Here is a 24,534-nt window from a genome sequence, read left to right as displayed (position 1 = left end):
AATGGCAGTCAGTCGCTGCAACATTTGAAATGGCTTTAGATAACGGGAGGAAAATTTTCACCGTGAGGCTGATCAGACACTGGAAGAGGTTACCCAGAAAGGCTGTGGAATAGCTGTCCTTGGAGAGACTTTGAAATTAGCTAGATGGGACCACTGGCGGCCCTCTTTTGCTGGCTCTGCTGTGAATGGGAGGTTGGAGCAGATATCTCTGGAGTTCCTTGCCTACCTGAGTCACTTTATGATCCTATTCTGTAACTATAATAAGTGTAAACAGCTCTTGAGTTCAAAATGCGGCACATAAAACAAAGCCAAGAAATCAGGCACTTAAATGAATATGGCAGCAAATTTAATACTTCCACCAAGGTGATATCATCCTATCATCAAAGGTTTGAAATGGAAAAGAAAAATATGTGTATTGCAGTCGCAGTTTGATTGCATTAATTTCAACTGTTTTCTAGCTTAATTCTTGCAAAAGCTTTATTTCTGCTACTGCTGCTATTTATTACTTCATATTGCTTCCTCTAAATCATTGGGAGCAGCTTCTGCAATTTAGTACCCAAGGATGACCAAATGTTCATAGAAACACAGTAGAACAGAGTGATAGTTTTGCAATGTCATTTTTTAAGACATTTTGCAATGTCTTAAAATTAATTAGGTACGTTGCAATTAAAGATAATGTCTTGAAGTTAAAAGCTGATAAATTACTCCCTCTGCTTTTAATGAACTGTATATTTTTTTCATGCAGAAAATAATGACATTATTGATAAATTGAATCTGCAGGAAAGGCTACTACAAGCACAGCTCTTAAACCATCAGTTGTGTACTTAGCCTGATGCGCTTTTACAGGGAGTGGTGCAGAACTGTCTTGTTGCGTGACCTAAAGCAACATTGAGGGAGCTAAAGAAACTAAATATTCACATTGCAGCACAGGTTATTACCTTCTTAACTGTACTTACACGTAGTTGAAGATATTTCAAGCAATAAACTCTTTTTTCCTCCTTGTTTATTGTGGTAGCTGAACTTGGTAATGTCACTGTTTGCCAGCTGGAAGCAATACACTTCAGGAATTGACCTCAAGATATTCAGCAAAAGGAGGCCAAATGCTGTTAAACAAGACATCTCTGCTTCTCTTTGTTTAAGGTACAAGGCTTCACCGGGACTCATAGATAAAACTGTTGTAAATGATAGTAGTTGTGTTCTTAAATCACAGTTACATCAAAGGAGTAAGCGCTATCTAAAGAATATTATTTGGCAAAACAAAGCTTTAGGGATTTCCCCCTTTAGATAAGCAGGAGATCTTAAAAACAAAATCTGAAAGAAGTCTCAGACTTCGCAGACTTTCAAAGACCAACATGGTTGAAAAAAAAAAAAAAGTCAGTTTTGGGGAAGCTTCACTTGATACTGGTAGTCTCAGCAATTGCATTGGTAGTGCAACAATGGTAAAATAAGTTTGTGGTTACTGGCATACATACATTACATAAATCACAGGTGGTTGAAGTAGTGTGTTCATAAAGGGCAATTTACGCCATGAAGGATTAGTGAATTCTAGTTTTAGTTGCTCCAAAATTAATATAGCAGTTAAGCAATTGCACTTAAAAGTTGAGCCCCGTTCTAGATAGTTCTTAGTAGGATTAATTCTTAAGTGCAAGTCATTTACTGGTAATATCTTGAGCACCAGAATAATTTCAGAGTGACTCCTTGTCTGTTATAGTATTAACTCATGAGAATGAGGGAATAGGTCAGTTACTTTGGTATCCAAACCCAAAATTAAGTGTCGTGGCTGGTAGTATTAACATTTGAAGTCTGCATGATATTAATAATGATTTGTAGGGAGCTTGTGCAAGCCAAAGACAGGGGTATTTATTTGGGCCTATTTCGACAAGATCAGAGATGTCAAAAGCCCAAGATTTTTTATTATTATATTTAGTCTAGCTTTCACCAGCAGTGGAGAGAGAAGCAGGAGAATGGTTGAATGCAGAGCCTAGTAAAATGCTGTGTAGTGTGTTGGCCCAGCAGTCTGCAGAGGCAGCGCTGGCAGGGGATTTACAGGTGTTTCAGGTAGCAGATGTGAGCTGGAGCTTGTGGCTAGAAACCTGCATGCTGAGTGCCCTGCATACCCAGCAGGAAACCTGGCACTTGTCCTTTGAACCCCAAATGTAGAACCATGGTAGCAGCAGGAGCCGTGGACAACCGTACTAGAGCTTAATATTCTACTTTACAAAAATACACAGCCATGTTTTAGAGACTGATGCACCAGTGAAAGCAGCTACTGTGGTTGCCTGTTGCATCATCTGTTGTCACATGCTTGTTTACAGCTGCAGGGAAAAGGTGACTTAAAATAAATGTTGTCTTGTACCCCTTCTCAGTGTCATTGCCCTCCTGCCATGGTGACTGGTTTAGTGAGGATCGAGGCTGGCTGCATTGCCTTGCAGCTCAGTGGTTCTGTGGTGCGGGCTGCGATCTGACACCTTTGCCCAAGGGTCCTGGGATGGTTGCATGGGCAGTTGCTGTGCTGTCTCTTGTCTTTTTCCAAATGTCACACCACGTGCCTTAAAAATGCCTGCTTAGAAGGCCACTTTCAGAGAGCCTTATTCTGTGCAGTAACAAGAAGTTGGACTCAATTCTGGTGGATCCCTTCCAACTCGGGAAATTCTGTGGTTCTAGCGTGTGTATGTTAAAGTTAGAATAAATGTTGCAATGTGTAAATCGGTGTGTATCTACATTTGTTTTTAATGTTAAAGAGAGAAAAGTTGATGCGTGACAAAGTCCTTGCTCTCTGCATCATATTACATCGTGTGCGAGTAGAAAAGGTGTATTGTAGGTGTATTGTAGCTAGCGCAAGACCTGTCCCATGAGAGCACTCTCCCAGTTAACTTTGCCTGCCTTGGACAACCAGGCTTTATTAAGCGTACTGCAGTCTCCTGTTAGGAAACAGCAGTTATGTGATGGGAGAAGGGCATTTCACCTTATTGAATCCCCCCATTTTCCCTTCTTGTCAGACTTGTCCTCTTCTGAAATCCAGGGATGCTCAGTGCCTGTCTCTTGCTGAGTCACTGCCTCGCTGGCCTGGCTCTGTGCTGGGATGTGAGGCACTTGGAAGCTGCTCAGGACCCTGTCAGGAGAGCTGTATAGTATTACAAAATCTTATTTGCCATTACGTTATGCTTGGAGTAAATCAGTGAGTTACTTTAGCCTATTGCCTCCGAACATATACATGTTGGGGGGAGGAGGGGAGTGACAAAACCCCAGACTGGTCAAAACTAAATTAATTTGGTGATTTTATCTGACTCCAGCTAGTTGGATCGCGTCCCTGATGAAAATCCGAAGCCTGCTCACAGTGTTCTCTGAACTGAAAAGGCGGAGATGGCAGGAGTTGGGAGCAGCACACTGCCTGCTCTGCCAGAGCTGCTGTTCGGCTGCAGTGAGGCTGCTGTGCAGGTGGCTTGTGCCTCTCACGTAGTGCCTTGGGTGCCCAGCAGCATTGTTTTTTCTTAATTGGAGTTTATGATTAATTTTAACCCTTCCTGATCAGGGCAGATATTTCCCTGGTGTAGGTGCAGGTGACTGCTCGGGTACATGGGCATATCCACAGGGTTTTGCTTGGGAGTTGATGCACTGCACTCAGAGGGGCAGTGACTTTGGGGACAAGCCCTTCTCGACTGCTGTCTTCATTTTCCAGTAATTCTGCATTTGCTAAAGCATTTGGGAATCTGCTGTCTGAAAATACAACTACTCATCTATCATCTATTGGGAGCAAAAAGATAGAAGGTTTCCCTGTTATTTGCAGAACCTAGGCCAGGAACTGAGGCTTGCTAAAACATGTTGCCTCTCAAGGCATCCACCATAAGTGTACTCACAACTGCTATTTTGCTTCCTATCATGCTTTTAACCCCTTAGAAATCCTTTAGCGATGTCTGCATGTATGCTTAGTAATCTTTTATTTTCCGTAAGAGAATAAAAGCTGCAATGTTTGTCTTCATGAATTGAGAACTTTTCATAGAAGATTAGATGTTGGTTTATTCATCAGCTTTTTCAAGGTTTTCTAGTTACAAAATGTTCATAGACTCTCTTCTGTTTTCTAAAATGTAGGTTTTTCTAATTGGCTTGGGTTTACTATATTGTCTAAGTCTGAGAATTATTTTTCTCTGAGTCACTTTTTTTTTTTCTTCCACAATCTTGTCTGTTGTGAAAGGTGGACTAATTGCCAGTGTTTGTTAGGAGAATTTCACAGGTTGAATGTCTTCCTTCAGGGCATTGGACCAGCAATTCAAGCTTAGGGATTTTAGAGTTGAAAGTCTTGGGAGGGGAGGGTAATAACTCTAAGTAAAAGCAGTTTGGTTTTTTTAACATTGCAACCTTGCCAAACTTATGTGTGTCTGTTCAGCCTACTTCAAATGTTTTTGTGGCTCTCCATAAATAAAAAAGCCTTCTTAATTTATAGTAACATTAATTTATAGTAACATTAATTTTCTACTGAAATTTGTGCATCCTTTCACTGTGTTAACGAGGGCCTCTTCAGCCCCAAGCACTGCTATTGCTTTGTTTGACTGAGGTGTAGTTTGAGGGTGCTGTGCGCTGCTGTGGTTCACTCCTAACCCCTCAGAGTGAGTATACCCTTGTGGAAATGGTAGTCACCAAAAAGTCTGAATTGCTTCCCTTTTGTGTAAACTGTTGATGTCTGCCTCTCTTGAACCTCTGTCCTTTAAGAATGTATTTTTTTTAAATTGAAATTAATTTACTCATAGAAATTGATAAGGAGCCTTTGGGCATATGCAAATACTTTCAACTGCAATTAAGATATCATGTAGTTAAGTGTTCATATTGTACTTCGGGAAGCAAAGGTGAACCCTGAAGAAAAGAAAATGTGTTGGTATTGCGGTGGAGACATGGTGTTACTTTTTACGTTGCCATCCAGCAGGAATGAAGGAATGAGAAGGAGAAATAAATTTTACTTATGCTATGCAAATATCACTGGCAGATCAAAAAAATCAAATCGAAGTGAATCTGTGAATGTGGCTTGTCTTTCTCAGGTGTCCTAAAATAGTCCAAGCACTTAATCATGTTGTTGGAATTTGTGACTGTTCTCCTAATTTCAATGATCTACCCTAATTTCATAACTGGTTAGTGAATAAGCTTAAAGCTATTTTGTAAAAAGTATGCAGTAGACAGTGTGATGCATTGCTTGTTATTGGGCTATCTTGGAGGTTTTGGCTCGAACTGTGAATATTGTTTAAATACTTTTGATTGCGATTTTTCACATTTGGGACAACTGTCTGGATAAGAACCAGTATTTTCTGCCTCACAGATAATGTGTTCTGGGTTTTTGTTTGTTTGTTTGTTTTTAATTTTTCTAAAGTTGTATGTACCAAAAGAAACCAGAATTACCACTGGTCTTTACAAGAGTTACTCATATTTGGGTCTATACTAGGTATTGAGATCCATCATAAACATTTATGCAGGTCAGAACATCCTAGAATTGGCAGGCAGCCTTTAATTTAAAAGAACAAAACTTGAAATGTGCCCTAATCCAATCAAAGTAAATCTCTAGTACTGTAACCTCACTTGTATTGAAACAGGGGATTGTAATGAGAACAAAAGAAAACATGCTGTTTGCTGTGTTAAATAGTAATCCTGCAATGTAAAGCAATCAAGCTGTACATGGATTGCTTCAGTCTCTGAGTATGCTTCACAAATCATTTTAGGTCTTCAAGTTGGATCTATGTTGTGAAGCTAACATGGCATTCGGAAGTGAACGAGATACATGGATAATAAAAGATTTTTAACATTTCGGGGACATTTAGTAACATGAGAACAGTGCACAAGAGATTTGACATTCATGATTTTAAAAGGTGTGAATTTCTCCTGATATTACAACCAGAGGATTCTTTTCTCCTTTTTTTCCATGGCAGTACCTCATTGTGATTAATCTTAAACTGAGTTTTTGACCAGGTGGAGCCTTTCTGTTTTGCTTGTTGCAAGTTTCTCTTCAGTTGTTTGTGAAAGTTTCTCTTTCCCTCTGATGTGAGGGCTCTGGCTATTGAATTTGCTGTGGGAGTACAGTCAAAAGGGAGAGTAAGTAGTGTTGTCAGAACTGTGCTGGAGTTTTTTGTGTTGTTCTTCCGTCCTTAGGACTCATTTTGGTGAAGACAGCCTTGAGCAGAACTGGCCTCCGATGGCTATGGCTAACACTGTATGCAGTGTGTGTTAAAAAAGCAGGCAGAGTCCAGCAAGTCATTTGCCACTTCAGAATAACATGAAGGGGAGAATTTTCCTTCCACCAGGATGTGGCTGCTGAGGCTGGCAAGTTTCTTCTTTCAGGGATTTTTTGTTTGCAGAAAATTTCATCTTGAAAGCCTTTCCAACAGGACCTGCAATCTCCCTCAGCTACATCTTAGCCTTTGTGCTGTATCTTCTGCTTCAGTAATTTTTGTTGGAAGATATTTTGTTTTACTAGGAGCATCTATCCTGATGTTGTCAGATGCCAGCTTCCAGAAGGTTCCTCTTTCTGTTGTTGCACAGGCTTTCTGCTGTGTTTAAAAATTTAACATTATACTGTGCCTAATTGTACAAAATAGGAAGGCCTTGCAGGTTCAGGGGTGATGGAATACGTGAGGAGTTTTTGCACTGCAGTTAGATTCATTGCAGTAATCCTTCCAGTCTTGCCATTATTTTACCATTTCGGTGTAATGCAGCTTCTGCTGTCAACTGTTAGCTTCTCTGCAGGAAAAAAAAAAAACACATTCCTCTTGCAAAACTGTCCTTAAACACAGCTGGATAACACCTTGTAACAGCTGCAGTTATCTGTAGCAAGAGCAATGGAAAGTGCCCAATAGCTGAACGTTCAATGCTGCATGTAATGCCTTGAAGAATCAGTACTCCTTTGGGTGTATTGTTTACCATCAGACATGCTGAACCAGTGTACTTCTGATTGGGAAAATTCCTTAAGCATATACATGTTGTCCAGCTCCTAAATAATCCCCTGAACTCTGGTCTGTGGTGCTTGGACTTGCATGTGTGAAGTGTTTTTCTGAAATGGCCTGAACTAATTGGGCAAGACTCTTCTGTGAGAATTATAAAACAATTCTGTGAGAATTTGTGGTTAGGCAGAACTGTAACAACCAGAGGTTTTTAATCTCCACCTGTGTGCTCTGAAGTGGGGGATGTGATATGCTGTCTTCACTCTGCTTTTATTTGCTGTGGAATTGTCAGGCTTCTCTGTGGAAGGCGGAACTTTAAGATCTCTGTGAGGTGGATGCCGATTTTCAGGCTTGTATAAGTCTCATCACAGCCTTATGCTTGAGAGCCTTCAGCCTAAACAAGGGAAAGCCTAACAAGTTGAAAATGTAAATAATGGTATTGGGAAGAAGTAATGTATTGGGACATAAAGTAAATTGTTAGCTACTTGGCCCTCGTACAGAGTACAGCCTGTGAGTCTCCACCTGTCCAGCTGTTCTCTTACATCGCCGTACAGATGTTCATTGATATGTGTTTTAAATCTGGATTACATTTTTCAGAGAAGTTCAGCACATAAGGACTTGAGTCCTGGAGAAAACCCAGGCCCAGCTGTGGATGTCAAGCGCAAGGATTCTTGTCTGTGTGGCGACTCTGCTGCCTATGCCTGGCCGTACTTTTTTCTTCTATCCCGCCCCCCGCCCCCCCGATCTGTCTGTGTGGCAAACAGGATATGTGTCTATCTGAGCACCAGATTAGAATGTGTTTACCGTAAAGGAAACCTTTCCTATCTGAGTTTATTTACAACATAACCGTTCAGAGGGTCCGGGACAGAAGAAGCCAAAGACATGGTAAACTCGTTTGAGAGACACGAAGACATGGTGAACTCCTTCAAGAGAAGAGGCCATGGAAGAGGCAGACGCATGTTAACAAGTCACTGAGAATGAATGACAATGGCATGTTTTTTAGTTCTGCTTGACAGAAATTCTAATTCATTTTGCATGCATTTGTTTAAAATTGTATCGATACACCCTCATGCTTAACTGTATATATGAATGTGAAGGTATTGTCTCTTACAAATAGAGAACTGAACTCTTGTTTGACCCATAGACTGTAATTTGTCTGCAAACACAGCCCGAGTTGTATTACAAATGTCCTTCAGGATATCATTGTAAACCTGAAGGTTATTCATGTACTCGCTGTTTCCTGAAGAAGAGTTCTCCATCCCATGCACTGCAGCAAAGGAGGTTGTTTGTTCTCCCGTTGCTTGCACAAGGATAGGTGTTTGTCTTTGTAATTGCTTTTGGAAGAGGATGATGAGGGAATTTCTGCTTCCTTCCTGTGTGAATTTTCGTTATCTTTTTATCAGGGTAGACTTGCTGCTTTCACTACTGGTGCCTGATGGTTGTTCTGAGTTCTTTCTGGCCTTTAGAGGACAATTGAAATTTGGATGAAGTAGTGGCAACTTCAAATTGCAGTAGCTTTATTTCAAATATTAGCATCTAAGTATCTTGAGATTCTTTAGAAGTAGACTGTTCCATATTGATCTCTTGGTTAAATATTAAACTCAGTATTCCGAATCTTAAGTGAATATTTAAGTCACTGTTAAGCTGTTTACTTGAACTGATCTTACAAACCATACTGAACATGTTAATTCGGTAGTGACAGTGGTGCTGTCTTTATGTTAGTTTCTTATCTGTACAAAAAGGCAAAAATACTGAAGTAAAAACCATGCTAACAATGACGTTTTATGCTTCAGATGCCTTTAGTAACAAAGGAGCGGCTTGCTAGCTCAGTCCCTTCCATTCTGATGTTGAAGCTAAGCGTTCATGGTTAGCCTTTATGGTGTGGTTTTAAGAATAAAAGGGCACTCCCTTTTTCGAAAACTTTGTTCTTAGTGCTCAGTTCAATCCAAGCACTTAGTGTGTGCCAAGGAAACGACCTTTGCGAACTGTTGCAGTGAATGCAGTGCTATGTTCATGCAATTAGCTGTGCTTTCTGGGAGCCTGCAGGAAGAACTGAACATGCCAAGGACAGGCTGATTTCTTCCATACTTCAGAGGTGCCCCTACAGAAGCGGGTAGAGGGCTGGGCAGCCAGTTTCTAAAGGAGTTAATGGCAGTAGTAGCCTGGCGATCAGAGCACAATTTTTTTGAGCCTGCTTTCTCTTACTGGCCTGTCTTTTCTTCTTTTTTTTTTTTTCTTTTAATCAGGCAAATTTGGTTTGGTTTGGGGTTTTTTTTTCATGTTTTGGAATGCAATGTCAGTAGATTTGAACAATTAGAATAATTTTCTTTGTTTGAAATTTGTTTTGTACAAATTGGCCAATATTATGAACTTTGTTACTTTCTATTTTAAATGCATTTCCTGCTATATGTATTTACATGCTTAAATGTTATTGTGCCAAGTTTCGTGCTGGTGAGTTTTTACACTTTTTATCTGGATTGCTCCAGCATACCTAGAAATGGAGTTAGCCTGCAGTCTTTGTATTCTCTGCAGAATTGTCTAGCAAGCTTCAAACAGTTACATATTTGCAAATGCTCCATGGAAATAGTCCATGCAGACTTCAGATCCCACAGAGGAAATCCTGCTCTTTTTCACTGGGGATGAAGATTGAGGTTGAAGGCTGAGGTGGCAGGGCTGGCACCAAGGCTAGTCAGTTAAGTGTTAGCTACAAGATGTCAGTAGAGACAAAGGTGTCCAGCTTCCACAAAACCCTTCCTTTCCAAGAAGAATAATACAACTTTGACTGTTTGATCATTACTGAGACTTCTTGTACTTAGACTGTTACTAGTGGGCTGCCTGAAGCCCAGTGGTCTTGGAAACATTGTTTACTCTTTTCTTGAATGATCTTGGTGAAGCTCCTTGAAACTGTTGATGAAATAAACTTGAATGTGCACATCTTTTCTCTTAGTGTCTCACAACAGAAAGATGTGGCTAGTGTGGAGTAATAGGGAATAAAATCCATATGTGTTTCCAGTCTATACATTTGGGGACTGGATACTATGAATTAGATTTACTTTAAGAAAAGAATCTTAACCAATTGGACATATTTAAGATGAAAATTTATTAGATTGTGACTGTGAAAATTCTCAGCACAGACTGCTATTTGCCAAGTTTTTGTTGAAACACTATCTGAACACAGTCTGAAACTGTTTGGCTGTGTTTGAGGCATTACCAGTAAGTGAAGGTCTGACTTGATAAGAGACTTGAAGGACTGATTTGTTTGATCTAGACTACCTGGCAATTGGGACAGACTGAGTGCTGTTCCTAACACATTATGAAATCAGCTCTGGAGAAGAAAAAAACATTATAGCTGGGGGATAAAGTTGGCAGAACAAATGGGTTTAAGCTGAGAGAAAATGTTACTAATGATTTAGAGGAATTGGGCTTTGCAGCAGCTTTCCACCCAGATGGTTGGTTGTACAAGTTCCAGTTACTGTTAAGACAGAAGTTGGTAAGCTGATAAAAAATATTGTCTGGTATTCACTCTGTACTGTAAGGAACTGAATTAATTATTTAAAAGGTACCTGTTCCAGTAGGAAAACAGTATTTGGCTAAGTAGAACACCTACATCTTCTAGAAGTGATCTGAAATTTAAATACAGGTTTGGGCAGTCTGATTGTCCTCTAGTGGCAAAAAAATGATGGATAGATGTCAGATCACTATACCTGTGTGGCACTGACAACATCCCAGGTCTCCAATCCTGTCTGTGTATCTTTAGCCTATGTCTGATTCTTTTTTTCCTACCTATTAGCATTAGGCTGGATACAGGAAGCCTGCATGTTCTTTAAGTTCACAATAACAGCCAGAGAAATGTGCTCATAATTTCCAGGAGGACATTGGGGAGGTTATGTATCATCAAAGAATAAAAATTAAGCCTTGTTTCTCGATAAATAAGAGAAAGTTGTGCAGTGATGCAGTTTTTCCTTCTTTTTGGTGGTTGTTGTTTGAACAAGAAGTGTAAATTCATTGTATCCAGCAGACAATTACCAAAATGCCAAAAAAATGTTTTCCTTTTTTCTTCCTAGTTGGGGAATGGCGGTCAACGTGTACTCTACCTCTATAACCCAAGAGACTATGAGCAGACATGACATCATCGCATGGGTTAATGATATATTAGCTTTAAACTACACAAAAGTTGAACAACTCTGTTCAGGTAAGCAAGTGCAGTATGCTTTACAAATGTTTATTTTAAAACCACTTTAAAAGTCTTGATTTGTTGAAAATAGATAACTTTTAGCTTTGACATAAAGCAGTTACTCTGAGGAAAGAGACTAATGTATGTGCAATGGAAGCATTTTTGCATTCATGTTAATCACTGAAAGATAAAGTGCTTTGAGAAGGCGTAACAAATGCAGAGGTGAACAGGATGAATGCAGCAGAAGGTATATAGAAGTAATAAAAGGGATGACTAAGCAAGAAAAGAATACACTGATAAGCTTTAAAATGCGAAATGTACTGGGGTGGCATCTTTTTAAATGGGAAGTGAACATAGCTGAAAAGTGGCAAAACGAACTGAAACCCCAGATGACAAAATTCTCCAGCACGTTTTCCTTCCTGGTAAAGGTCCACAAATCCTTGCTGCTGTTTGCAGGAAGAGAACAGAAGTGTGACTGAAGAAAAATGTGGATTTGAGGAAATGAGCCTTCAGCTGCTGTGAGGGCTTTAGAAGTTTGTCAAGAAAATCTGTCTGTTTCTTTTTAAATGTAACTGAACTCTTGTTGTGGGTAAATTTGGTAATGAGCCCTGAAAAAAGAGTAATGGTTTGAATAGTTTGGACAGTTTGGTTAATCAGAGTGGCAACTACAAGATATGTGTTAAACAACAGGGTCTCTGACTAGCTGATGACTAGAAATGACACAGATAAAGGCTGATGTTTCACTGACAATACAGATGCCCCTGGGGAGTGATTCTTTCTGAATTCCTACTGTGATTTTTAATTTTGAAGATGTTTGTGTTGGAGGAGGTCTAACTTCCAGACAACTGACAATTGTCTGGATATTCTGGCAATATCTTACATATGGAGACAATGCTCTAAGTATTAGTACATAAACTGAAACCATATTACCACATTTCATTTGTTTACTGGTCCAGCTGAAATGTATAAGTGGGGTCCTATATTCATATACTTGAATTTATTCTGGGTAGACTGTCTTTTTTGGAGATGCTCCCTGAAAGATACAGAAAATCCTTTGAGGATGACAGCCTCATAGCATGTTCTTCAAAATTTAGAAGACTAATCTCAGCTGCAGAATCAGGCTTGTATGCTTGCAGGCTTGCACAATGACTATAAAGCTGAGGTTGAAAAAGTGCAGGTTAAAGTGCATGTAAGTAACTCATATAAAGTAAATAACTAAAGACATAGAACATGAGAAATAACCTCTTTAATAGGTATTAAACTTGAAATTTAGTTGTTATATTTAGCTGTTATTGTATTTACAAGTCCGGAAATTAGCCAAAGTGTTTTCTTTTAGTGTATTATACATAAAGGAAATATTTGCATAGGGATGTGTGCGCATATGTGTGTAAATATGGGTGTAGCTATAGATAGAGACAGATATTTATATATACACACACACATCTATAAGGAGATATAAGAAAATGGACTTTTTCATCCCAAAATACCCAAGTTTGCCATTGTTTGAAACAGGAAGCATACTAGACAAGCTATTGACTTGATTCTGCATGGCTATTTATATGCTCATAAATAGTTGAAAGGAAGCTTTTGAAATGAATTCTCTAGTTAAATGTGTGTGGGCCTACAAAAAAAAGACATCCCTTTCCTAAAGTTAGGGGAGAAGTGATCTAAGACAGTTTTGATTATGGAGAGTAGAATGATTTAAAGATATTTAAGAAGATCAGATTGACAGACGTCAGTTGAGTGGGGCAGACAGCAGGAAAGTGTGGAAAATGTTCACGAACCCACTGTCCTATTTCATTGCACAGCTTATGAAACTTTTTGTGTGACCTGCAGTGAGGATTTTTGGGACGCACCACAAGGGAAAACTGAAAAAAGGTTGTCTCATTTAGAGCTCCTGTACAAAATGAAATACTTTTTTTCTTTAGAACTGCTTGGATTGTATTAATTGCTGTTGTTAACCTAATGTTTTTACATTCATATCTTAAGAAGTCAAAGCTGTAAACTCGAATTTCCCCATTTGGTTTGATAGTAAAGCCTGATGCTTACACATTCTCACTTTGATGTTAACGTTCATTACAATCCCAGAAGGGGCTTCAATAGTTCCTTATCTGAAGAAGCCATGTAGCACAGTCCTTCCTGTGGTCTGGAGGACTTTACTCTGATGAATCCAAACTGTGCTAAATTGTTGTAGACATTGGAACACAATAGTTTTACGGACTAGGTCCTTTCCATTTGAGACTGCCTACTCTTGTTTCTCCTGTGCAAAAGATGAAAGATAGAGGGACAAGAAGATTTGGAAATCTTTCTGTATTTAATATAGTTTACTGTGTAAACTCATAGTAGTTTATTTAATGTACCTACAGTTTATTTAGTGTAGTTTACAGGGTGCAAACTAGGGGAAGAGTAACACAAATGACGTGCCAACTATCAGGCAAAGCACCAGCAAGCATAGTATGGACTGTAGTTTCAGTGGCTCTCATCTAAAGCATTTATTCTGGCATTCCTTTCACTGATGTTCCTTGAAGCACTGGCAGCTTTCATGTAGCTTAATGTTAGTTTCCATAAAATATGAGCATTTCTTCAGGACTTGAAAGAGAAGATCTACGTGGGAAACTCTTTATGACAATGAAGCGTTTCACAGCATTAACAGGGAGCTGCAGAGCCACTGTAACTAAATTTTTATAACCTACTGTAAAATTTTATGGACGTTTGCTTCTTTTTTTAGAAAAAAAGCATCAAGAATTGTTGTGCTGTTATAACTATTCAGTTCTTGTTCATTTTTTCCTAATAAGGAGCAATCAGAAGGCCAGGAAAAGCAAGGGATGGGAGGAAGGATGTTAAGTGTGAATGAAAAGGTCAAAGGCTTTACTTTTAGGAGGCATGGGCCACCTAGATGTGGCGTATGTTTGTGTTCAGCAGGTGGCTGTGAGACCTCACAGATGCCCACATTTTGTAGTCAGCCTATTGATAATTTTGGACATTCTGAGCTTAAGCAAGAAGGAATAATGTGACATTCTGCTTTTACTGAAGACTTTATTTAGAACATGCCTAGAGCTTAGCATAGCAGTGCATAATAAAGACAGAAAAAACTATCAATCCTTTTTTTTTTTTTTCATTACTGTGGAGAAGTGGCTTTGATAATACGCATGCTGTAGCAATACCAGCCTGTTTCCCAGTTGTCAGTTAAAAGGACAGAGCTGTTAGGATGAGAAGCACCAAAGGAAGAGGCTGGCTTAGTCATAAAGTATTTGTATTCTTTGGGAGTCTTACATGTGTTTTTGTCTCTGCTAAGTAGGCCGAGCAAAGTGCAGTGTCCCCTGAGCTCTTTGAATGCCTGCTGTAATAGTGATGTGCAGAACAGGCCAGGTTACGGATGGATGCATGCAGGCTTCAAGAGTTTTAATTTAGTCTGTGGCTCCTCTGGTAATTTAGTTTTGACAACTTGATAAAAAAATCTCTTTGAGCATCTCTAAGCAATACAGTTCTCTTTAATTTAGGTGAATGTCTTTTTGTCAGATTTTGGTCTTCAGATCTGACTTCCTGCAAGGTTGCTAACCTGAATATGAAGTTTATAATCTATGATTTTAATTGAAGGCAGGGTGTATTGTCTTTAAATAGGCATTAGACTTGAGAGCGTTTAATTTACTACATCAATGAAAAATAATAGAAGACAACTGGGTGGATTTAATGTAGTAGGGTCCTGTGTACAATATCCATAGGCATAGGGAACAGGATGAATTCAAATGAATTATGACAGGAGTTATTTCTTAGGAGTCATGCTGTTTTTGTAATGAATACACAGTGGCTTCTTAAAAAGAGTTCAGACTGAGCAGGTTATGACTGAAGTCTCTTTACTAAGGCTGATTTTCATCTATAGGGAATACCAAGTGAAAGTATTACGGGACTTTTCCTGAATGTTTGGCTGCTACACGAGTGTATTCAAAATAAGAGTCAGGCAGGAGACTATAGAGGACTGGTATATGAATTCAAGAGAAACAACACAAAATGTACAAGCCATGTAAATTATGAGCAAGGAAGCTAGAAATGGTTAAAATATATAGAAAGGAAAATGTAGCTTGAAGTGAGGTATAACTTCTGGCTTAGCTAAGCTTGTGTGATCCTTTGAGGTTAAGGAGATGCAGAATCTTTCCCCCTTCCTGCACCTGTAAATTCTTGGTGGAATTGAGAACTTGCAAATTGTCTGGCCTCCAGTGCATACGGACCTTCTGTTTTTCAGGATTTGTATGCAAGGATTGAGGATTAAATGCAGGGTGGGATATTTTTTTTCTTTGCTTTTACTAAATGACCATACTGTAAAGAGAGCATGTGGTTTGACAGTTTTAAGTTTTAGGCTGTGATGTTTTTCTGTAGATGCCCTGGGTGTTGGCACAGGGAATTTGTCTTGTGGTGACTACTGTTAACTGGTTCTGTATTTCAGCTGTTCAGTGGTTCCTTGGTAAAGTTCAGTATTTCCTTCATACATAGATTTTGTTGGTACTCCATCTCCCACCTTGAAGGGAAGGCAGATAGTGTGGCAGTACGGCAGATGTCATTCTTTGTTTGACTTTCTGTTGCCTCTCAGGATTTGGGGGAGAACTCCAGCACAGCCTCTGTCACCTGTTATCTCTTGCAATCGGTGCTGTGCAAGGAGAGTCGTTCCTGCCTTGTGGAGAGTGTCTGAAGTGTTCTGCTTCCAGTGACTGCTGTGGGGCTGCTCACCACTGTTTGAGAGCAAGGCAGCAGTTGTGCCCCCAGCACTACCCAGCCTCAGGCCCCTTGGTAGGAGCAGGGAGTGAGATGCCCGGCACGCTTCATCCTGAGCAGCACTTTGTGAAAATTGGCTGTCGTGTCTTGCACGCAGCAAAGAGCTTTCTGAGCTGGGCTGAGTTGGCTGGAGAAGAAGGGTACTAGCCAGACAGAGATGGTAAGATGGGCTTTTTCTTGTGCGTGTCATTTGTGTATATGTACATACAAACAGGATGTATTATTCTGTGGCTTATTTGACTAAGATTTGTTTTTCCATGTCTCAGAAGGTATATTTTGTTCAGTGCCTGTCTTAACCCATGACTTCCTATATGTGTGTTTCTAAAATCTGCACAATAAGACCCTGTTGGAGAATCTGGCACAAGGATGATTTCTGTACAACCCAGTGTGCTAGTGCCTGTAAAGCTGAAGCATGTTTCAACATTGGTGGTTTTGTTTTTTTCCAGTTTGCGGCCTTACACAGGCTGGGTCTCTAGAGCATCTTAGAAACATGATTAAAGTGTGACTTGATCCCATTTGCACTCTGAAACCAAGCCATGTTACAAGGAACTGGCACGTTGTCCTGAAGTCATGCATCACAGAAGATGCGTAGTGTCAATGACTCTCTAATGTCTTCCATGTGATGCTTAGGATTAGAGGGATATGATGGATGTTAATGATTGGATTTTAAGATTGTTTCCAAAACTTTGAGAAGGCTTGCAAATCAGTATCGTGAGGTTTTCAGCCAATGATATTTTTTAAAATGTCATTCATTAAGAATTAGAGAGGAATAAAACTTTAACAAGAGTGTTACTTTTTTTTAAACTATTATTTATTTACCATTAGCCCTCATTTGCAATCAGTTGCTTTATTTCCCTGCTTTGAAAGAGCTCGTTAGATTTTTGTATGTTACTTTTTTTTTAGGCGTGATGAGTTAAGGAGCTATTTTAAGTTAGATGGGAACTGTTTTCTGAAATTGTTCTGATCTTCCCATTCAAAAATTAATAATAATTATTAATAATTAAATAAATTATTGCTAAAAATTAAATATTATAAACTCTACTGTGTATAATTTATAAGCAGCTTGATGATTTACATATTTAAGAAAGAGAATACAAGCTAACACTGGGGAAACCTCCCTCCCGCATGCATTATTTAAAATGATCAGTGGATATTCTAGATTGTCATACAAATGCCCCACCTGTGTGGAACAGGGCTTTCTGAAGCAGAAAGATGGATGTATCTCAATAACCGTTGGTGAGATTGTAGTTCTGTAGGCTGTTACCTGTGGTGGCAGTGTTGCTTTCAGCAGCTCCATCTGTATGCAGGCACTCACTCTGCCCTCATTGAGGCAGCTGTGGTCACACACGGGACTGCAGGGCTGCACTCTAGTCTGCATCAATTTTCAGTGTCCTCAGAGACTGGTGCTGGAAAGGGTGAAGCACAGACCAGAATGACTTTGTTGATGCACAGCCCCATGAACGCTTGATTCTCTACAACTAAGTAGGTAGTAAAGTGAGGTGTGCTTGAACATTCACCAGGAAATGGGTTGAAACATGAATCATGTCTGTGTGTCAGTTGGAGAAATAGAATTCCAGTAGGTCAAGGAACTACTGGAGAGAGTCCAGCTGAGGACCACGAAAATGATTAGGGGACTGGAACATCTCTCTTATGAGGAAAGGCTGAGAGACGTGTTCATCCTGGAGAAGAGAGGACTGAGAGGGGATCTTATCAATGCTTATAAATATCTAAGGGGTGAGTGTCAAGAGCATGGGGCCAAGCACTTAACAGTGCCCAGCAACAGGACAAAAGTCAGTGGGCACAAACTGGAGCACAGGAAGTTCCACCTCAACATGAGGAAAACCTTGACTGAGGGTGATGGAGCACTGGAGCAGGCTGCCCAGAGAGGTTATAGACTCCTTCTCTGGAGATACTCAAAACCCACCTGGATATGCTCCTGTGCAGCCTGCTGTAGGTAAACTTGATTTAGTGGGGATTGGACTAGATGATCTCCAGAAGTGTTTTCCAACCTTAACCATTCTGTGATTCTGTAATTGTGTTGACCTGTATCCTAGGTCATATCGATGCTGCTGGGAATGCAAATAGGAATTTGAAGGCTGTCGTCTCCAATGGCGTACTCACCATGAATTATCATGTATTTCTTAAACACATCACTATATGTAACAAAATGATGTGCTAAAAAAGCTTTCAAAAAATTCTAGGAAAGCTGAGGAAAAGGCAGGCAGCAAGTTCTACTGTACTATAAACAATGATCATTGACCTTTGTTTTATTGCCTTTCTTGTCAAAACTATTAGGTCACGCATGCTCCTTGCAAATTACTGCCTTTTTTTTATTGCTGTTGTTGTCCCAGCAACAGAAATAGTGGGTGTGTGCAGTTTCCCATTAGTGTTAGCAGCTATTGCTCTAGTGAACTGAAGTGCTGATGACTAATATGCCTGCAAATCATTGTGTATTTTCCAAATGCATGGTCAGGTTGTTGCAGCTTTGGAGGGAATGAATATTTTGAAGGAATTTGTATCCAATGTGACTGAATCTATGTTTTTAGATTATTTTGAAAGTATTTTCTTAAAGCAAGTGTGCAAACAAAAAAATTATAATTACAGAAAAAGGTAGGGTCAGTCATTTTCCCAGATGGGATTTTTCAAAAATAAGCATGTGAAAATCAAAATGAGGCCTGGGTAAAAGACTTAAACTTGAATTGCATGCCATTTTAGAACAAAATTCTTACTCTAGGTATTTACAGCAAATTTCTAGTGTAGCACTTAGCACATTTTGCTGTTGCTTTCAACATTAGGATTAAAATAAAGCAACCCTACACACAGACAGGCCCTGTCTTTTTGTGGACCTTTTGTGATTCCATGTTGGCTGGTGTGGTTCTATATGACTTTCTGGGATCTTGCTTCCACGCACTGCAGGGATGAACGGGGAGGGACAGAGTCTTCTGACATTTGATGTGAAGGACTGACCTGACTCTTCCTACAGGGAACAATTATTAACTTGGGCATACGTGAGCTTATATTATAGTATTTCTACTGAATGCTTTATTAGTATACTAAGTATTAAAGCATAAGGAAGTTAGTTTGAAGATAATATTTTTGTTTTCCATTAAAAGCATATAAACATAAATGCCTAAAATACCAGGGATCCCATCTTGCTCTCCAGCTCAAATCTAGGGGCTTTACCAAGCAGTAAAACTTGCAGAAAAACAGGATTCTCTTGTTTTCATTATTATCTCCTTTAATTTCCTTGTGCTTTAAATAGTCAGAAGCAGAAATACCTTTCATTATCAAGAGAATACTTATTTGCTGTTTTGGATTCATGAGCCTCCCCATGGAAGAGGAGAAAGGAGGAAAACTGAAAATCTGTAATGATGCAGAGTGCATATGCTTCAGAGCAAACACTAGCTCTGTATGGACAGTCTGGGAAGGAGATGTAGAAACAGGGAAAGAAAAGTCTAGGGCAAAAGCTAGAATGACTTTGTCATTGTTTACTTCAGGGGGGACTAGCGAAATATTATCTGCCGTTCTGGAAATGCTTTAAGAATGTTGTGATTTTATAGATTGGGTAGAAGCTTCTAGCTTTACCACTGCGTCTGACCGAACTCTTCAACTGTAATAGTTTCAAACCACTAGCTTTACAGTTCTTGATTTGTTCTTTTCAGTCTTAATTCTGCCCCAGCATCCCTTCCCCTCTGGCAGCTGCCTGCCTGCCCAGCCCTGGGTGTGCAGTCCTTGTTGCCCGCTCAGCCATGAGCCTGGGGTGGGAAACCCAGCAAACACCTGCAAACTCTGTAATGCTTCTGGGCTCTTTCTGCTCACAACTAGGCCAAAAGCAGTGGCTGCTGGGGTTGTAATCCAGCACAGCCGTGTTTGCGGGTTCATTTTGGAGTCTGGCCTGTGAATATCTTCTGTAACTAATGGCTGCATCAATATTCTGGATTAAAACACGAAAGGACTTTTTGCCAGTGACTCTAAATTGCTTGTTATCTAATTCAAGATAAGAGGTTTTTAACATTGATCCCTCTTCTACAGTGCTACCAGCTGTAGTTTTCATCTTACATTTGAGTAGATTTCAAATTATTTCTGTTGGGGGAGGAGGGAGAGCATGTATTTTTGCATATAAGTGTTTTGATCATAGGGACCAGAGAGAGCCATTCTCAACAGGTAATGATTACAGCTCCTGTGTGCAGATTTTTAGGGTACAGGGGGTGGGAGAGGATGTTGGTATTCAGGAATTTTTTGCAGAAATTGTAAGGATCTTTAAAAATCTTGAATGAAACATAATGACATAGAAATCCTTTTGTGCATGTAACTTATGCAAGAGGTGTGTCACAAGCCGTGATGTCATTATCTCTACTACTATTTTGCTTATACTGTGTTAAAAATATCCCTTCCCCACGCACCTGCGTTGAGCATCAATTGTGTAGTAAATTGAATAGCCCTCATGTGCTGTCCAGTATGCAGAGGACCACAGGTCTGTGTGCTGTGGCTGTGAGGTAAAGGCATCGCAATCTTGCATCACTTCAGTAAGGTTGCTTTTCCTGCTGCCTCCAGGAAATCTCAGTGATGGGCAGCGTAGAAAGTAGAATCCCAGTTCTACCATACTCACCTGTCACATTTGAATGCAATGTGACAGCTGTGAACTTTAAGGAGTAAAGGTTTACCTTACTAATAAATATCTATGTAATATTAAATGTGTATATAACTTCAGTGTCCTAAATTGTAGACTCACAGAATCATAGAATGGTTTGGCTTGGAAGGGACCTTAAAGATCATCCAATTCCAGTCCCCCTGCCATGGGCAGGTATGCCTCCCACTAGATCAGGCTGCCCAAGGCCCCATCCAACCTGGCCTTGAACACTTCCAGGGATGGGGCATCCATAGTGTCCCTGGGCCACCTGTTCCAGTGCCTCACCATTCAGTCCCAGTTGACTGTAATGATATATTTACTTCCTCCTGTTGCTGTGGGACGCAGGTCTCTGCCTTTTGGGAATCAAGAAGAGTTTTCCGTCTTTGTAGTTCACAGTGTTTAGTTCGGTCCGTGTTTTTATGTTGCCTCTGTACTTCAGGAAGGAGCATTTTAATGCATTCTGTTTGCTGATGTAATAAAATCCTCCTGTTCGGGAAACAGTCCAGCAGCCGGCTTTAGAGTTGTGTCAGATACCAGGTCCATGGTATCATTTGAATGTAGTCTAGTGTTCGCTGCCTACGAGTGTTGTGCGGACCCGGGACCATCTCCTGGCTGGCAAAAGCATAGAAACAATTGCCAGCATGACAGGAAGGAAACGTGAGGAAATACTGTAACTAGTCCTAAACCTGGTAAGACTCTATCTAAAGACATGCAGAAGGAATTTGCATTACCAGCAGAAGGAAACAAAATCTCATATGAACGCTTTGGGTTTCTAGTTTTCTAAAAGGATCTAGATGAAAGGTTGCACAGTGCATTTTCCAGGCCTCCAGGCAACTGCTTAGATATCGGAGTAAAGCTTATAATTGGGGGATGGGGAGGATGAAAGGACAGAGTTAGGAACAAATTCAGTTTATAACATGAAATGATTGCATAATAATCCTTTTGCATGAAATTAAGTAGTAATAAATGTAGTCGAGACATGTGTTATCTGTATATCTGTGCTTTTAATTATAATGTCATTTTTCTGTTGCCACGTATTTAGCAGTCCTCTTGCTAAGGGTGAATTTTGAATACATAATTGTGTTTATGTAGCTTTCTATAAGAAGATGCAAATTTGTCATCTGATGTTTGTAACTTGCTAGAAGGCTCCTTTTCCTTTAGGGAGTATTTTACTTTGATTCTGAACCATATCAAAATCATTGCAAAGAGCTAAGCACAAGGTGTCCTTGAAAAATCAGATTTTTTAGTAGCAGTTCTCCTCCACAAAGCATGAAGATAATTTTTTTAAACGGCAGTGGTTTTCAGCACTAAAGCTTGATCCTGGTAAATTATCAAGCAAAACTTGCATCAGTATTTTAGGAAACTTTTTTGGACTCCACTCTTAAACTCTACTTCTCTTTTGGGGAAATTGAGCCCTGTAAACCTTCATGTGATGGTTGAGTGGATACAGAAAATGAGAACCATCTCATGCATAAAGCTGGTCGCGTAGAAACACATGCATGCCCATGGAGAAAAATGTCTTTAAGTTATTGTTGCCCCTCCTGTAAAACTGGGCAAGCCAGATGTCTGCTTTGTTAATTTGGTTGCTGTGTAAGTACTCGGCAGAGTTTTTTTTTTGATACAGATCATTGTCGTTGATACTGAGCTGCACTATTAGGTGGGATCCAGACATTTGTTTGTCAAAACTGATCTGAACTAAATGCCCAAAAGTCCTTTTTGCAGAAGTGAAATTGAACTTGTTAGGAGTTATCAGGCAATCACTTCCCCGCCCTGTATGCTTAAGTGCAGGGGCTGCACGCTCTATGGCCCTCTGCTCCAGAAATGGACTTCACTGAATCTTTGCTCAGCATAAAGCATTTTTTAGAAGAGTCTTCTGTAAAAGAACTGAAATTGGTTTTCCTCTTGATTTCTTCAAACATTTTCAGCTTTAAGTTCTAAAGACTTGCGTGTGTCAAGAGAAAAGACTTACTTTGCAAATGACAGTGATGTGATGATGTTGCAGGAGGAAGCTCGCTGCATATAAGAGAAGGCTATCCCTGTTAGCTGTACTCGGTATACTGTTTAGAAGTTTTTCCATATGCTTGCAGCTCTGTGCTGGATTAGTTCTACACACACACAGACACGTGCACCCCTTAACATGTATGTTTAGCTAGCCCTCAAAGTTAAACTTACAAATTTTATTGTTTTGAGCGAGATCTAAAGCTGGCAACCAATCTTCTGAAATCCACGAATGGACTGCATTAGAGTCTGGTTATTTCGATACTTTTCTCAAGAGGTGAAAATGAGTAACGATGTTTGTTTTAGAGGGGTGGGAGCTGGCTAGTATGTTTTAACAAGCTGGAGCTTTATTTTTATTTTGAATTATGCTTTTATATAATCTTAAATGATTGCTTTGGACTTGAATGGCATTAGGCTACCAGTGCCTGACGAAAGATCTTGGGTTGGTCAAATTCAGGGTGCTGTGAGAGCTGAAGGAGCTTATTAAGAAATTTCCATTTTGACTGTGAACATCTCACTGTAGGGACAGTCCTACTGTGCGCAGGGACTCCAAGATCATCAATTCTATGTAGAAGAAAGATTTGCTTTGCATTAGTCATGGTGGTTCTTCAGATGCTACACAACAGTGCATCATGCACCTGGTGTGGATGGAAAAAAAACACTTTAATATGTCACACTGTTCAACATATATTAGACAAGTAGAGCTTGGGTGCAAAGTGTTAGGTTGAATTACAGCAGGGACTTGTTCAGCTCAATTGCTTTCTGCTCATGCTTTCTGCTGATGATGTTAAACACCATTTGGTCTTAGCTGGCTGCATCTGGACTAACGTCAGTGTGTTCTCGTGTTATAGGAGCAGCTTACTGCCAGTTCATGGACATGTTGTTCCCCGGGTGCATTAGCTTGAAGAAAGTAAAGTTTCAAGCAAAGCTGGAGCATGAATACATTCACAACTTCAAACTTCTGCAAGCGTCATTTAAGAGAATGAATGTGGATAAGGTAGGCGTTCTGTATTTGTATTTTAATCACTACAAGTTTTAGAAGTTGTTTAAATTGGATGAAGTCAATAAATCGGTGAATTAAACTTCAAAATAATATAAATACCACTACTTTAACTTTTGGACCGAGAACTGGAGTACAGGTTGTAGGTGAAGATGTTCTTCTTGAACTTCCATTATCTGAAAAGGATATTTAGGCATGAAGGAAAAATTAGCATGCTGCATTTTGGTACAAAGTGAAAATTGAGTCCATGTGTCCACTGAGGAATTCTGCAGCCTAACTCATTATATCTTGATATCAGAGACCCTTTTGATCAAATACCACGTGTTGGAAATTCCCTACAATCAGTGACCCTTAATTTGAGATACAGTAAAATTACTGGTGATCTGAATTTCCAACCAGATAACTTGGAAATATGCTGTTCTTGGAAGTATTCCATATTTCTTGTCCAAAACGGAATATAAAGTATTGAAGAGCTGGAATAATTTATCCCATTATTTGATAGCTTGGCCAGCAAATGTGATCTTGTAAAGTTAAGAATGGAGAGCTCTTAGGAAATGGCTTGTTCAGCCATGTGGTACAGTTTAATGCTTGAATGTGAGAATTTGAAAAGCTCACCAATATGAAGTACTGTGTTGATAAAAATGAATAACAAAATTTATGTTGTCGTACTTTTAGTTTTACACTGATATATACTGTCTGTTTATCCTTTTAAGATGCTGCTCTGGCTTTTAGTGTTATCTTATTCTGAAATTTAAACAGTCTTAATAGAAAGTCCTGCAAGACTTTATTTTTAAAGCAGTGGAAGACCCTCATTATTTCCTGAAATGTAGTGGATATTTCTGTTTACACTCTAAGTTGTTGGTGAAATACTGGAAAGCCTAATAAAGTTAATATTGTCAATTTTTCTGTGGGGAACAAACTTGCTATATTTTCGCAATGCAGGATTAAGATACAAAAGGAACAACCTAAAAGGACATGCAAAATGCTACATCAATCCTTCTGGGAGTATCCTAGGCTTATAAAATCCTTCACAGTTGGCTTAACCTTT

General features: G+C 39.6%; 1 protein-coding gene across 3 annotated transcripts in view; it reads left to right on the top strand.

Annotated features, from left to right (window-relative positions):
- MAPRE2 (microtubule associated protein RP/EB family member 2) overlaps positions 1-24,534 on the top strand; it is a 102,347-nt gene that overhangs the window by 51,275 nt on the left and 26,538 nt on the right. For 2 of the 3 annotated variants that reach the window (XM_054057645.1, XM_054057646.1), the window contains 2 exons: positions 10,982-11,109; positions 23,338-23,483. In XM_054057645.1, the coding sequence (XP_053913620.1) occupies positions 10,982-11,109; positions 23,338-23,483 (274 nt within the window). The remainder of the gene's footprint in view (positions 1-10,981; positions 11,110-23,337; positions 23,484-24,534) is intronic. The other variant, XM_054057647.1, reaches the window with a different exon arrangement.

This window comes from Cuculus canorus, chromosome 2, assembly GCF_017976375.1.
Source record: "Cuculus canorus isolate bCucCan1 chromosome 2, bCucCan1.pri, whole genome shotgun sequence".
NCBI lineage: Eukaryota > Metazoa > Chordata > Aves > Cuculiformes > Cuculidae > Cuculus > Cuculus canorus.
This window is presented reverse-complemented; position numbering and strand designations above follow the sequence as displayed.